Source organism: Protopterus annectens, chromosome 13.part0 (genome assembly GCF_019279795.1).
Source record: "Protopterus annectens isolate FY-2018-M chromosome 13.part0, PAN1.0, whole genome shotgun sequence".
NCBI classification, from domain to species: domain Eukaryota; kingdom Metazoa; phylum Chordata; order Ceratodontiformes; family Protopteridae; genus Protopterus; species Protopterus annectens.
This window is the reverse complement of record NC_056747.1, coordinates 1,326,391,442-1,326,405,607: the sequence shown is the minus strand read 5'-3', so window position 1 is coordinate 1,326,405,607 and position 14,166 is coordinate 1,326,391,442. Positions and strand designations below refer to the sequence as shown.

The following is a 14,166-nucleotide window of genomic DNA, read 5'->3' as shown; positions in this document are numbered from 1 at the left end:
ACTATCTGAAGGATTACTTGCATAATAATAGATCCTGTTAGTTAACAGCCTGCATATCATTGCTGGAACCTGTGTCTAACAGAGCTCTTTTCAAACTATCAGGAAATATACAGAGTTAAGTATATGCTTTTGGTTCTTCAGAATTGTGTACTGTAAATTGTTGTTGGACTAATTTTATTCAGAGTTGTGCACTGTTATTTTTGATTCACTGTATAGTTTTTCAGATCTCTGCTGAAACTCTTTTATCCCATCCACCCTCCCTATTTCTGGTTTGTTGTTTAAATTTGGTGGCTTTTGCAGTTGCCCGCCCCACTGTAGATTTGATCTGAGACACTCCCCCAGTCTCATCTCTTTACCACATTCTACCTAATACACTCCTTCTGTACTTGTTTTTAGTCATTTTTAATTTAATTGCATTTTTTAAACTGTGTTTGGTCTAATATTGCTATATACTCAAGTGTGCTAGCTTGCACTGCATTTGAATTGTTTTTACTGCTGTTTTAGCTACTTTTCTGTAAAAAAACAATAACAAGAAAACTGTAAGCCTGTTTCCTACCTTTCCTGTAACTAGTGTAGTCCAGATACAGACAGATTTGCTATATCCAGGACTGTATGTAAGCTTCTGAGCCGCCGTAAGCCTTTCTGTGTTGGAGGGAAGCCTTCTAGCTTGTCAGTGGGAGTGGTAAGCACTAGGTAACCTGTCTACCACATAAGGAGTGGTTCTGGCCCAGAAATTGTAGTTATTGGCCATCTGGGCAATCTTTTCCATCTCTCTCAACATTCTGATTTGAAAGCCCGCATTTGCACTTGTTTCTTTCCTGTAACTAGTCTAGTGCAGATACAGATTCTAAGTTTTAGCACTTGAACTTGCTTATGCGTGCTCTGCACTTGTTCAGAATTTGTTGTAAGCACTAAATAACCCACTAATTACTACAGCACTCAGCCTTCCTCATTACCTAGAGGAAAACAGTTTTTGCACTTACTTTCCTCACTTGCTTAGAGAAAAACAGCTCTTGTACTCACTTTCCTCACTTATCTAGAGGAAAATTGTTTTTTATTCAGGCATGTCCAAGCTTCAGCTCCCAGTGTTCTCTCCTGTTTATCTGATGAATTTGGGCATCTTGGGGCAATGTAGAAATTACCGCAAGCTACCATATAGGTGGCAATCCACTAAGCACAGAAGAGGTTATCAGGGACCTGGGGACCCAGGTTGACAGTGGCCTTTCTTTTGACACTCACATTGCTAAAGTGGTTAGAAAGACCTTCTACATTGCCCACCTGATCATGAAGGGATTCACATCCAGATCTAGTGAGGTCATTGTTCCCCTGTACTCTTCACTTATCAGACCAATGATCGAGTACAATGCCCCATTCGGGATGTATCTCACCCGACATCTGCAGCAATTGGAGAGACCCCAAACGTTCCTCACCAAAAGGATAAAGGGACTCCAAAATCTGTCATATGCTGCCAGATTGAAGAAACTCCAGCTCTATTCAGTCGCATACCGTCTGCTCAGAGGTGACATGTGCCTGACATACAAGGCCATGTCCAACCCGGAATTAATGGACATGCTCCACCTCAAAAAATCCAAATCCACCAAAACCACTAGAGCAAGCGACTTAAACCTTAGCACGGATATAAATAGGATGTGCTGGAGGGATAGATTTATCATTCAGAGACTCCCTATGCTGTGGAATAAAATCCCGGTCCATGTGAGGCAGAGCACCTCGCTGACTCTGTTCAAGAGAAATCTAGACCTGTGGATGGGAGATCGAGGTTTACCCCGAATCATCTCTGTGTCACTGCTGGACAGAGGCACAACAAACTAATGGGCACAGTATTTTTTCATATAAGGGGTGGCGTAAGCCACAAAAATTTGGGCTAGGCTTATAAATGCCTTAGGGCAGATAGCCTAGTATAAACCTATGAACCTATGTACACAGACAACTCTCTCCTCCTACCACCCAACACTACAACCTGTGAGAGATGCACTTAACTAGCCAAACTGGAGGTAACGCTCTCTCCAATCAAGACTGAACTTGACATTCAAGAGGAGAAGGTAAACACTTGCACCACACCACACTCATCACATAGTCTCACTAAATCTATACCACCAAAATCCACGCATAGAAACACAAAAACATTCACGGAGGCTCTCTAATAATCTGCCCAAGCAACAGAGACCTCCAAAGAAGAAACGCAAGCAACTTCCACCCCCCAACACAACCCAAATGACACAGACTCAGTGTGCCAGTCAACTGCAGCTAATAAGGCAAAACAATGTATCCAACACACGAGTCATAGGTGACTCTATAGTCAGGCACACTGATGTCCCACTCACCAGGCTAAACAAGGAGAAGGTTACTGTCAGCTGCTTGTCGGGTGCCAGGATCTGCCACATAACCCACACACTCAGGTCACTCCACAACAAGTACAAATATGACTCTGTTATTGTCCATGTTGGTGTGAACAACCTGAGATGTACTTCCCTGGACTACATGAAAAGAGACATGGAAGAGCTCTCCGATCTTGTATCCCAGGCAGGTATGACCTTAGCCCTGAGTAGCATTCTGCCATCACCCAGAATGATACCGCAGTACAAGGACAAAATGATTGACTTCAACAATTGACTAAGCTTCTGGCGTCATTCTAAGGGGATCCAGTATCTGTCTGCTTGGGATGACATGGTTGACAGACTACGATGCTTTGCCAGAGATGTCCTGCACCTGTCGCCCCTGGGATTCTGGATACTGGCTAAGGCTCTTGCCACCCCTATAGTGCTTTTTTCAGGCAAGGTTCAAATGACAAATTCACCACCGTAACAGGAACAGGCAAGCAAAAACTGAGGGTAATGCTACTCAATGCTAGAAGTCTAAATCTCAAAATACACTCACTCGAGGCACTCCTTAAAATGGAGAACATCGATATCTGTGCAGTGACTGAGACCTGGTTCAAGGCTCCAGAGAGCACCCCTGCACTACCAGGCTATAACTCATACCATACTTTTCGGCCATGTAACCTGGAACGGAACATCAAAGGCGGAGGAGTATCCATATTCATTAAGGATATCCACACCTCCAGGCTAGTTGCTCAGCATAATACATCCAAGGTTATCCAAGTGCAACTAAAACTGGGCAAAACTGCAATCCAAATTGTAGCTTTCTACAGATTCCCCACCATGCCCCTGGATTCCCACTCCTCTTTTCTAGATGTACTGGAAAATATGAGAGTTCAACCAAATACCCTAATAATGGGCGATTTCAACTACCCCACCATTAACTGGGAAAACTACTCATGTACCAACTCCTTCACACAACAGTTTCTGGAATTCATAAACTCCAATGCCCTGGATCAACTTATCCACTCCCCCACCAGGGGCAACAATATCCTAGACCTAGTCATTACCAACATGAGTGACCGGTGTTCCACACCTGAAGTCAACTCCTCGTTGGTCCAATCCAACTATAAGCTAATCACCCTTGATATCCACATCCTGCCCCTACCCCCCATTAAGGAAACCACAGTAAAAAAATTTCTCCAAAGCCAACTTCATGCTTCTTAAGACAGAAGTGGTGAACTTCATGTCACCTATGCAGATGGACAATACAGTTACGACTGCTGAATCCTACACAAATGCACTCTATAAGCACTTACATGAGTGCATGGATCATGCTATCCCAAACAGAACCAAGACGCTATCCTCCAAAAAAAGGAAGCCAATCTCGTGGTCCCCTGCCATAAACAAACTGTACATCAGAAGGAAGAAATTGCTGCAAAAGAGAGTAAAATCCCATGAGTGGAGGAGCTCCCTGGTCAGCCTCAGTAAGAAGCTAAGATCCCTTATAAGATCCTCCAAAGCTAGCTATGAAAATGAAATCACCACTGATTCTAAGGACAACCACAAAGCATTCTATAGCTATGTCAAGAATCTCAATGGCAACACCCAGATCTGCTCTGAGTTACAGCACAATGGCACAAAAATTACAGACCCAACTGATATTACAAACATCCTGGCAGATATGTTCAGTGCTAACTTTACCCCCCCTCACCCTCTAAAGGGCCCATATCTATACAGGAAGAATGCAGATTCCCTGTAATCACATCTACGCAGGTAAAAGCTGCACTCTCTTAAAGCCAAAAACACAGCATCCATGGGACCGGACAACATCCCAGGCTGCATTTTACACAAACTTCAGAATGAACTGGCTCCCCACCTAAGCACCATGTTCAATCATAGCCTTACATCAGGCTTTGTGCCCACTGAATGGTGTACAGCAATAGTTATCCCACTCCACAAAGGTGGAGCCACCACTGATCCCAGGAATTATCATCTTATTAGCCTGATGAGCCTGGTCTACAAGGCCATAGAACGTATCATCATGGAACTCATAAACAAAGACATTGGTAACCTCCAAACTTTGGATCCCGCCCAGTTCGGGTTTGTGAAAGGCAGAGCATGCCTCCTGAACCTGATAGACTTCTTTGAGGCAGTCACCAAAGCCGTAGATAAGGGTAAGGTGGTTCACACAGCCTGTTTCGACCTCGCCAAGGCTTTCAACACCATCCCCCATTCTGGGATTATAGCTAAACTCACTAAACTAGGTATAAATCCCTACATCACAAGATGGGTTGCCAACTGGCTCACTGACAGAACCCACACTGTAAAAGTTGCACACTCCAAATCTGACCTCGAACCAGTGACAAGTGGAGTACCACAGGGTTCAGTCCTGGGACCTCTCCTGTTTGGTATCTACTTCTCTGAAGTACAGGCTAACACAGAAGGCCTCTGGCTAATGAAGTTCGCAGATGACTGCAAACTAGGAGCCGTAGTTGAGTCCCCAAATGATGTGGAAATCCTACAGAAGGGCCTTGCTAAGACAGATGCCTGGTGTCAGAGCCATGGCCTCAAGCTCAATGCCAAAAAGTGCATTGTCATCCCCTTTGGTAAAACCTCTGTACCCATGAACTACTACATAGACAGCAGTATACTTAACACTGAATGTGTGATAAGAGACCTTGGGACCCAGGTGGACTGTAGTCTGTCCTTTGGTAGTCAGATCACCACAATAGTCAGGAAGTCCTTCTACGTGGCACACCTCATCATAAAAGGGTTCTCATCCAGGAAAAAAGAGGTAATTGTTCCCCTCTACTCGACACTCATTAGACCCATTATAGAGTACAACGCACCTTTTGGAATGTACCGCACAAGACATCTGCAGCAGTTGGAAAGGCCACAGAAGTACCTCACAAAGAGGATTACTGGCCTCAAACAAATGCCCTACACTGACCATTTCAAAAAGCTCCAGCTTTACTCCGTAGCATATCGCCTACTCCAAGGTGATCTCTGCCTAACATATAAAGCTATGTCAAACCCAAAGCTGTTGGACATGCTACACCTAAAGAAATCCCAATCCCTCCGAGCTACATGCTCTAGGGACCTAAACCGTGTCATCACAATAAACAGGACATGCTGGAGGGATATATTCCTGTCCCAGAGACTTCCCATACTCTGGAACAGGCTACCCATCTATGTGAAGCAAAGTTCTTCATTAGCACTCTTTAAGAAAAATCTTGATGAGTTGATGGGAAATAGGAAATACACCCCGGGGATCACCTATGTGTCTCTGCTCGACAAGGGCACAGGAAAATAACTTTCTAGGGAGGCGTAAGCTAGGGAACCTTGTTGGCTAGGCTTATGTAGGCCCTTGGGCCGATAGCCTAGTACCTACCTATGAACCACCTACCTATGAACTTATGAACTAGACATATGTCAAATATCAACACAGTTCTGCTTAATGCAAATATAAAGTGGCAGGATTTGACAGCTAGAGACATCAGTAGGATATAACTGCAGAACACCTACAGGCATTACCAGCTGTAATGATACTCCAAGTGGTCAGTACTAAGAAGATCAGTTAATCATCATTGTTGTTCTTCTCTAAGGATGTACAACCTCAAAGTTAGGATACTTAATTCTCTGGTGTGGAGGCAAATACTTATTTGGCTCTGTTTATAGTTCTGTTGTCAATATTGAAATTAATAGCTCAATTTGCATTTATCTAAATTTGTTGTGGGCTGTTGCAGACAGTACACACACACAAATGCAGACAGACACACAGTTACATGCGCTCATAAACACAAACATACACAGTTACACGCACAAATACACAATTGCACACATGCACACACCTCAACATCTGAGCATTAAAAAAATCATAACATTGGCCTTTAAAAATCAGATATAAAACTCTGAAAGAGAGGCTCATTGTTACTTTTATAGGTTCATAGGTTCATAGGAGGTTGTTAGGCTATTGGCCCTGGAGTCTTTATAAACCTAGCCATGTTACTCCCTTGTTCCCTTAGTGACCACGTTGTATGGTCTATATTTGCAGCAAGTCTATGATTAGCATTGACTGTCCTTATGGTCTCTCATCCAGTTGTCTAAGTTACGCTTAAATGGGGTCATTGAGGAGCTCTGTTTTAAGTGAACTGGGAGTTTGTTCCAGAGGAGTGGCAGTCTTTGGGAGACATATCTGTCTCTCCAGAATGTCCTGTTAATGTCTTAGGTTAGGTTAAATTCCCAAGAGTGAGTGAATCTTGTCCCATTTGACTTGTGGATGTGCAGCATTTCCATTAGGCAGGGTCTGAGACTGCTCTGTAGGCCAGGAACAAGTCACCTCTCAGCAGATTATAAGATACAGAGTGCAGTGACAGAGCCTTTGCTCTGTTCATGTAGGTCATGTGTTAAAGGCCTTGAATTTTCTTGGTGAGAAACCTCTGAGGTCTCTCCAGCTGCTGCAGATGTCTGCTGAGGTACATACAGAAGGGAGCATTGTACTCTGTTAGTGGTCTGATAAGGGATGAGTACAGGAGAGTTATAAAATCATTAGATCTGGATGTGATGTCATTATTTATGAGATGTGCAATGTAGAAGGCCTTCCTTACCACTATGGACACATTGTGATCAAAGTTAAGTTTGCTGTCAACCTGTGTTTACAAATCTCTCACCACAGGGTTTGAGTTAAGGGTTATACCGTTAATATTGTAATTTGCAGGGACTTCCCCTTTGCCAAAAGGGATGATAATGCATTTGTTTGCATTTATTTTAAGTCAGTGCCTTTGGCACCAATCATTTGTCTGTGTAAGCCCTTTATGTAGTATGTCAGCATCATTGGGGGACTCAGTGATTGCACCCAGTTTGCAGTCATCAGCAAAATCTGGTAAGCCACAGGCCATCTATTTTCGCTTGGACTCCTGAGAAATGGATTCCAAACAGTAGGGGGCATAGCATAGATCCTTGTGGTGCACCACTGGTAACTGGTCTGCTGGTAAAGGTGGAATCCCAAGCTTTAACTGTATGCATTCTGTTGGTGAGCCAGTTGGCTACCTGTCTAAGGACATGTGGGTTAATTCCAAGCTGAGTGAGTTTCTCAATGATGCCTGAGTGGGGAATTGTGTCAAAAGCCTTGTCTAAGTCAAGATAGGTTGTATGCACTATTTTGTTTCATCCAGGGCTTTGGTGACATTCTCAAAGAAGTCCACCAGGCTCAGTAAGCATGATCTACCCTTAGCAATGCCAAATTAGGTCAGGTCAAGAGTTTGAAGGTCACCAATGTCTTTCTTGGTAAGTTCCATAATGATTCTCTTCACTGCCTTGCAGATAAGGCTAGTTAGGCTTATGGGTCTACAATTCCCAGGGTCAGTTGATGGACCCCTTTTGTGCAAAGCAATTACTGTTGCTGTTTTCTAGTCTGCTGGGACAAAGCCAGTACTTACACTGTGGTGGAAGAGAGTGCCAAGTGGTTCCACTAGGTCCTGTTTTAGACCATTTAGTAGGCAGTCTGGGATGTTATCTGGTCCCATAGAGGCTGTGTTTTTGACCATGGAGAGTGTGGTTATGACCTGCTCTTTGGAGATACTAGGTAGAGAACTGGTGATGGGTATGTTTTGGGGTATGTATGGTAGGGGCGGGGAGGTGAAGTTTGTGCCAAATCTGTCTGCTAGCAGGTTGGCAATGTCCTCAGGGTCAGAATGAGTGTTACCATCCACCACTAGTTCAGCACAAAGCTGGGCCTTCCCTTTTAGATTTCTGATAATAGCAAAAAAAATGCCTTGTGATTATCCTTAGCTAGGGATGTTAGTCTAGCTTTGTAATTGGCTTTAGAGGACTTTACAAGATATCTAATTTGCTTATTCAAGCTGTGGAGGGTGCCCTTCATCTGCCGAGTCAGTTCCCTCTCGTTCTTGCACATTAGTTTCTTCTTCTTGTTGTATAACCCACCAGGATGGCTTTTTCTTTTTTTTTTTTGTGAGGACCTTGTTTTGATCTCTTCAGGTACAGCTGAGTCTATACATTTGTAAAAGTATTTATGCAGGGCATTTGTGTACACCTCTGTATAGCAGTCATTGTTCACAGTGGCAGGGGGGTTGAAATTATTTTTACCATCACTTTGGAGGCTATAGTTCGCTTTGGAAAAATTTTTCATCCCTTTTGCTCTTGTGGGGGGGGGGGGGGGGTCAGGTATGATTTTTACTTTGAATGAGTCTATTTATGATCAGACCTTACCAAGGACAGCAACACACTTTTTCACAATAGAAGGTTTTCATATCCTACAGCTTATACAATTTGTACTACTGATTTTTATAGCCTCAATTCAGTAATTTAGTAATGTATGATCATTTAAATAGGTATAACTTTATGAAATTGCAATTCCATATTTAAACTTTCAGAGTTCACATTATTGAGTCTCAAACTTCCAATACAACAATACTTGCACTTTTATAAAACGATTTTCCAGGATTTTTCACCTTGATAATAATGTTTTAACCAGATTACCTTAAGTCTTTTAATCACTCATTCCCTGATACCTGTTTCACTCCATTCAGGATTATGACAGAAATGGAGCCTGTCTCTTAAGCCCAAAACATAAAGCAGAAAATTATCCTGGACAGGACACCAGTCCATCCAAGACTATACAAATACTTACTCGCACACTGCATATACACCTATGGAAAATTTAAAAGTTCAATAGTACATCTAGTAGAATAACTTTCGGACATGGGATAATACTTTTATTTTTGACTGGATCTCATTTGGCTATTTACAGTTCACACTGTTGTATATCCCTCGTAAGACAGCTGATGACTTTTCCTGTTGTATAATGTTGATGCTTACCAATTAAAATAGACCCATTTACTATTTTTTCTCCTTTGTATTTTAATCTTAACTGGACATGCTTGCTAATACTACACAGTGTGTGTGTGTGTGTGTGTGCGTGTGTGTGTGTGTGTGTGTGTGTGTGCGTGCGTGCGTGTGTGCGCGTGTGTGTGTGTGTGTGTGTGTGTGCACATGTGTGTGTGTGCATGTGTGCATGTGCATGTGTGTGTGTGTGTGTGTGTTTGTGCCTGTGGGCGTGTGGGCATGTGTGCGTGTGTGTATCTGTGTGTGTGTGTGTGTGTGTGTGTGTGTGTGTATGGGTGTGTGTGTGTGCACTTTCATTATACCTAGAAACATGTGCAGCTCTGAATGAGATGTCCAGACTGACAATAAAGTGTGATATAAAATGAAATTGAGCCATGTTTGAAATGAGTGATCATGCCACAGCTATTAGTAAACTTTCCCAAGACAGACATTGTACATACCTCAATTGTCTTTGTTGTTGGATTGGTATAATACATATTTCTGCTTATCCAATCAAAAGCCAGACCAGAAGGTGAACCAATAATAGCAGCTGGAGCAAAAATTGTCCTGTTCGTTCCATCAGTGTTTACCATGTGAATGCTGCCCTGAGGGGGAAAAGAGAGTCAGATTTATTCCTGGAATAATATCAGTGCAATTGAGAAACCATTGACTGGACAACAGAACTCTGCCTTCTATATACCCACAAACAAAACTCCTGTCTAGTTGCTACCTCTTTAAAACAATTTATAGAACAATTTGCATTTGGTAAAATCTAAAATGAACAAGTAAAATTATCTTGTATTTCTGATTTCAAGTTTACTAAGCAAATCATAAGCAAATATAAATACAGTCTTAAGGCTAACTTTGTCCAGAAACTGAAAAAATGTTTTATTTCATACCTTGGTATTCATATTGCCTCTATCAGTTTAAGAGGTTAAGACTATTCGGTAATTTATTTTCTAAAATGAATTGATGGAGCTCCAACAGCAATCTGATTTTGTGTTTTAGTCAAAGCTTCTTCCCATGGTGTCTGTGTCCCCATAGCATACCTAAAGTATCCATTATCTGTCCAAGACCGTATTATAAATTGTTTTTGAGTATCACTAGAGAGTTACAGTATATCTTTTTCAGTGACTCCCTTTGATATTTACTATTAGCAAACTCCTAAAAAACTTTATTAACCATTTTGAACAATTTCAGATAAATAGCTGTTATATTACTTGTTTTTGCAATGGAATTCATCTGACACCAATAACTGACAAATAAAGATTAACCTGACAATGATGTCAGGAGGCACCTTAGTTATTTGTTTATTTAACATTTGTTAACTAGGAAAGTCCGATTTGGAATGAGCCAGTTTTCAGCAGAGGCTTGAGGGGGAAACATTCCAGATGCATGTCTTTCTAACCTAGCTTGTACCTCACTTCAGGTTCCTAAACAGGCTATTTCAGATTCTTCTCAGCCCAAATCAGTGGTCTGAGTTAGTTTTTTAGTGATGTAAATATCTTCCCCTAATTTAACCATATCTCCATGATGACGCAGCAGAAGGACAGTCAAATACCAAGAATTGTTTTTTCATCAGTTCATAGATATGTCCCATGCAATCAGTCTACAAGCCTAGCAAAAAAAAAAAAAAACATTCAAAAGTTCTTTCAGCCTCAAGTAGGGCAAGACAAGATAGATTAGGGAGAATTTGAGGCTGTCCATCTGGTTATCTAAGTTTACCCTGAAGGCGGAAAGGGTAATACTCTGTTTGACATGTATTTCCCAGAGCTGAGGGATGCACTGAGATATGGATTTATCATGCCGATATGTCTTATTTATCTGTTGATGAAGCTTAATTTCCCTGAATTGGGTAATTGAGCAACCATTTCTTTTGTGAAGGAAAAGGAGGTGAATGAGTGTTGGGTCTTTCATGACTGTAAAGGCTAGATACATATCTCCATAGGGTCATAGGGTCATAGGTTCATAGGGTCATAGGTTCATAGGTAGGTACTAGGCTATCTGCCTGAGGGCATTTATAAGCCTAGCCAGAGTGTGTCGGCTTTCGCCGCCCCATTGATTAATTAACAGATCCTCTGTCAAGCAGAGCCAATGAAGTGATCCCAGGGGTGTATTTTCTGTTACCCATCCACTCATCAAGGTTTCTCTCGAAGAGTGTTACTGAGGGGCTCTGCCTAATGTAGTTTGGAATTTTGTTCCAAAGCATGGGGAGTCTCTGTGACAGGAATCTATCCCTCCAGCATGTTCTATTTATTGTTGTGGCAAGGTTTAGCTCTCTAGAGCGTGAGGCTCGCAGTGATTTGGATTTCTTTAGGTGGAGCATGTCCATCAATTCTGAGTTGGACATGGCTTTGTAAGTCAGGCAGAGATCACCTCTGAGTAAGCGATATGCCACTGAGTACAGCCGGAGTTTTTCCAGTCGGGCTGCATAGGATATATGTTTGAGGCTAGTAATCCTCTTGGTGAAGTACTTTTGTGGTCTTTCCAGCTGTTGGAAGTGTCTTGTGAGGTACATCCCAAATGAGGCATTGTACTCTATGATGGGTCTGATGAGTGACGAGTAGAGGGGCACTATAACCTTTTTATTTCTAAATTCAAATCCTTTAGTAATTAGATGGGCCACATAGAAGGATTTCCTAACTACTTTGGCAATATGATTGTCAAAAGAGAGATTACTATCTACCTGGGTCCCCAGATCTCTTGTTACCTCTTCTGTATTAAGGGGGCTGTCACTTATGTGGTAATTCGTGGGTGTTTTGCTTTTCCCAAATGGGATGACTATGCATTTTTTGGCATTTAGCTTGAGGCCATGACTTTGACATTAGGTGTCCGTATCAGTAAGGCCCTTTTGGAGAATGTCTGTGTCAGCCAGAGAGTCAGTTATGGCTCCCAGTTTGCAGTCATCGTCGAACTTGGTTAGCCACAGTCCTCCTGTGTTTGCCTGTACTTCTGAGAAGTATATGCTGAAGAGTAGGGGTCACAGGACTGAGCCTTGCGTGACACCACTTGTGACTGGTTTAGAGTCGGACCTGGAGCCCGCTATTCTTACCGTGTGAGTTCTGTCTGTAAGCCAGTTGGCAACCCATCTCGTTACGTAGGGGTTTATGTTCAGGCTGGTGAGTTTTTCTGTAATACCTGAGTGGGGAATGGTGTTGAAAGCCTTGGCGAGGTCAAGGTAGGCTGTGTGAACCACCTTTCCCTCGTCTATGGCCTTGGTGACTGTCTCAAAGAAGTCAGCCAGGTTTAGTAGGCATGATAGTAGGCATATTGCTCAGACACAGCTCCACGTGGTCCTGTTGAGTCTTCCTGGCTACAGAGAACTGAAAAAAAGCAACTGCTTTCCTGATTAAGTATCCTGCTGTTTTTTTATATTTGTTTTACCATCTACTGCTTACCTAGAGCAAGCTTTAACTGTTTTCATAGTTATTTACTGCATTTTTTATTATCTGCACTTAAAAGTACATTTTAGTCGAAATTAGTCTAATTCAAGTCGAAAAGTGTTTGTTTGCTGTTTAATTTAATTGTTTGGCTGCCCACTAAAGTGTGCTAGCCTGTACTACTGACTTATTGCCTTTTCTGCATTTCTGTGTGTTTCTATTTAAAAAAAAATAAAATAAAAATATTCCTTGTTTTCCTGCCTCTCCTAAACTAGTTAGACCAGTTTACAGGCCTTGCTGTATCCTGGGCTGTGTTGTAGTTCCTGTGTTGTCCATTGCCTTACTTGGATAGAAGGAAGTTTCTTAGCTCACCAGTGGGAGTGGGGAGCCTTGAATAGCCTACCTGTCCTTGAGGGAAGTGACCTCAGCACAAGAAGCTGTAGTAATTGGTCATTTTGGACCATTTCTAGCTCTTTTGAAGTTCCCTGGTTAAAATCTGCCTCTGGCATTTTTTTGAAGCCATATTGCTCAGACACAGCTCCACGTGGTCCTGTTGAGTCTTCCTGGCTACAGAGAACTGAAAAAAAGCGACTGCTTTCCTGATTAAGTATCTTTTATATTTGTTTTACCTTCTACTGCTTACCTAGAGCAAGCTTTAACTGTTTTGATGGTTATTTACTGCATGTTTTATTATCTGCACTTAAAAGTACATTTTAGTCGAAATTAGTCTAATTCAAGTCGAAAAGTGTTTGTTTGCTGTTTAATTTAATTGTTTGGCTGCCCACTAAAGTGTGCTAGCCTGTACTACTGACTTATTGCCTTTTCTGCATTTAGCGCGGAGTTGCCACTAGAGCACCATCGGGCAGCGCCGGTTAAACAAGGTTAAACTATTTCTGGCTCCGTAAAGTCTGCTCTTCATTTTCCCCTTAGAACTGCTCTACTTGTAATCTAAACAGCCTATTCTCTATCTGTAAAGCTCAGCACTTGTTCCTAAAGCATTTTTTAGTCAGGTAAAGCACTTCTATATTATACAAAGTACTTCACTAGCTTAAAACCCCCTTGAGTACCCACTTCCCTATAGGTCCTTTCTGACTCTGTTACACAGCAAACTTTTTCATTTCTTCTAGCATGTCAAAGGGTCAGTTGCTAGCGTTCTCTCCTGCTCAGCTGGTGAATCTGGGAATATTGAGGCAATGTTACAATTGCCTCATGTACACAGACAACCCTCTCCTCCTCCCACAAAACACAAATACATGTGAGAGATGCAACTATATAGCCAAACTGGAGGCTGAGCTCTCTCAACTCAGGACTGGCAAAACCAGACAGGAGGAGAAGGTAACCACACACACCATAAACCCAGTCTCACATAGAACTATCACAACTACAAATCAAACAAATAAACACACAAAGACATACTCGGAGGCACTGATCAAAAATCTACCAAAACAGCAGAGGCCTCCAAAGCAGACACCCAAACAACTGCCACCTCATGACATAACACAAGCAACACATAGATCACAAAGTCAGTGTGCAAATCAGTCACAGCCCTTAAGGCCAAACACAATGCCAGACACACTTGTCATAGGTGACTCCATAGTCAGACA

At 42.2% G+C, this 14,166-nt stretch overlaps 1 protein-coding gene across 1 annotated transcript in view; it reads right to left on the bottom strand.

Annotated features, from left to right (window-relative positions):
* Window positions 1-14,166, bottom strand: part of LOC122788060 (low-density lipoprotein receptor-related protein 2-like) — a 1,238,079-nt gene that overhangs the window by 714,487 nt on the left and 509,426 nt on the right. Inside the window, exon 34 of the mRNA XM_044054982.1 lies at window positions 9,644-9,787. Coding sequence (XP_043910917.1) covers window positions 9,644-9,787 — 144 coding nt within the window. The remainder of the gene's footprint in view (window positions 1-9,643; window positions 9,788-14,166) is intronic.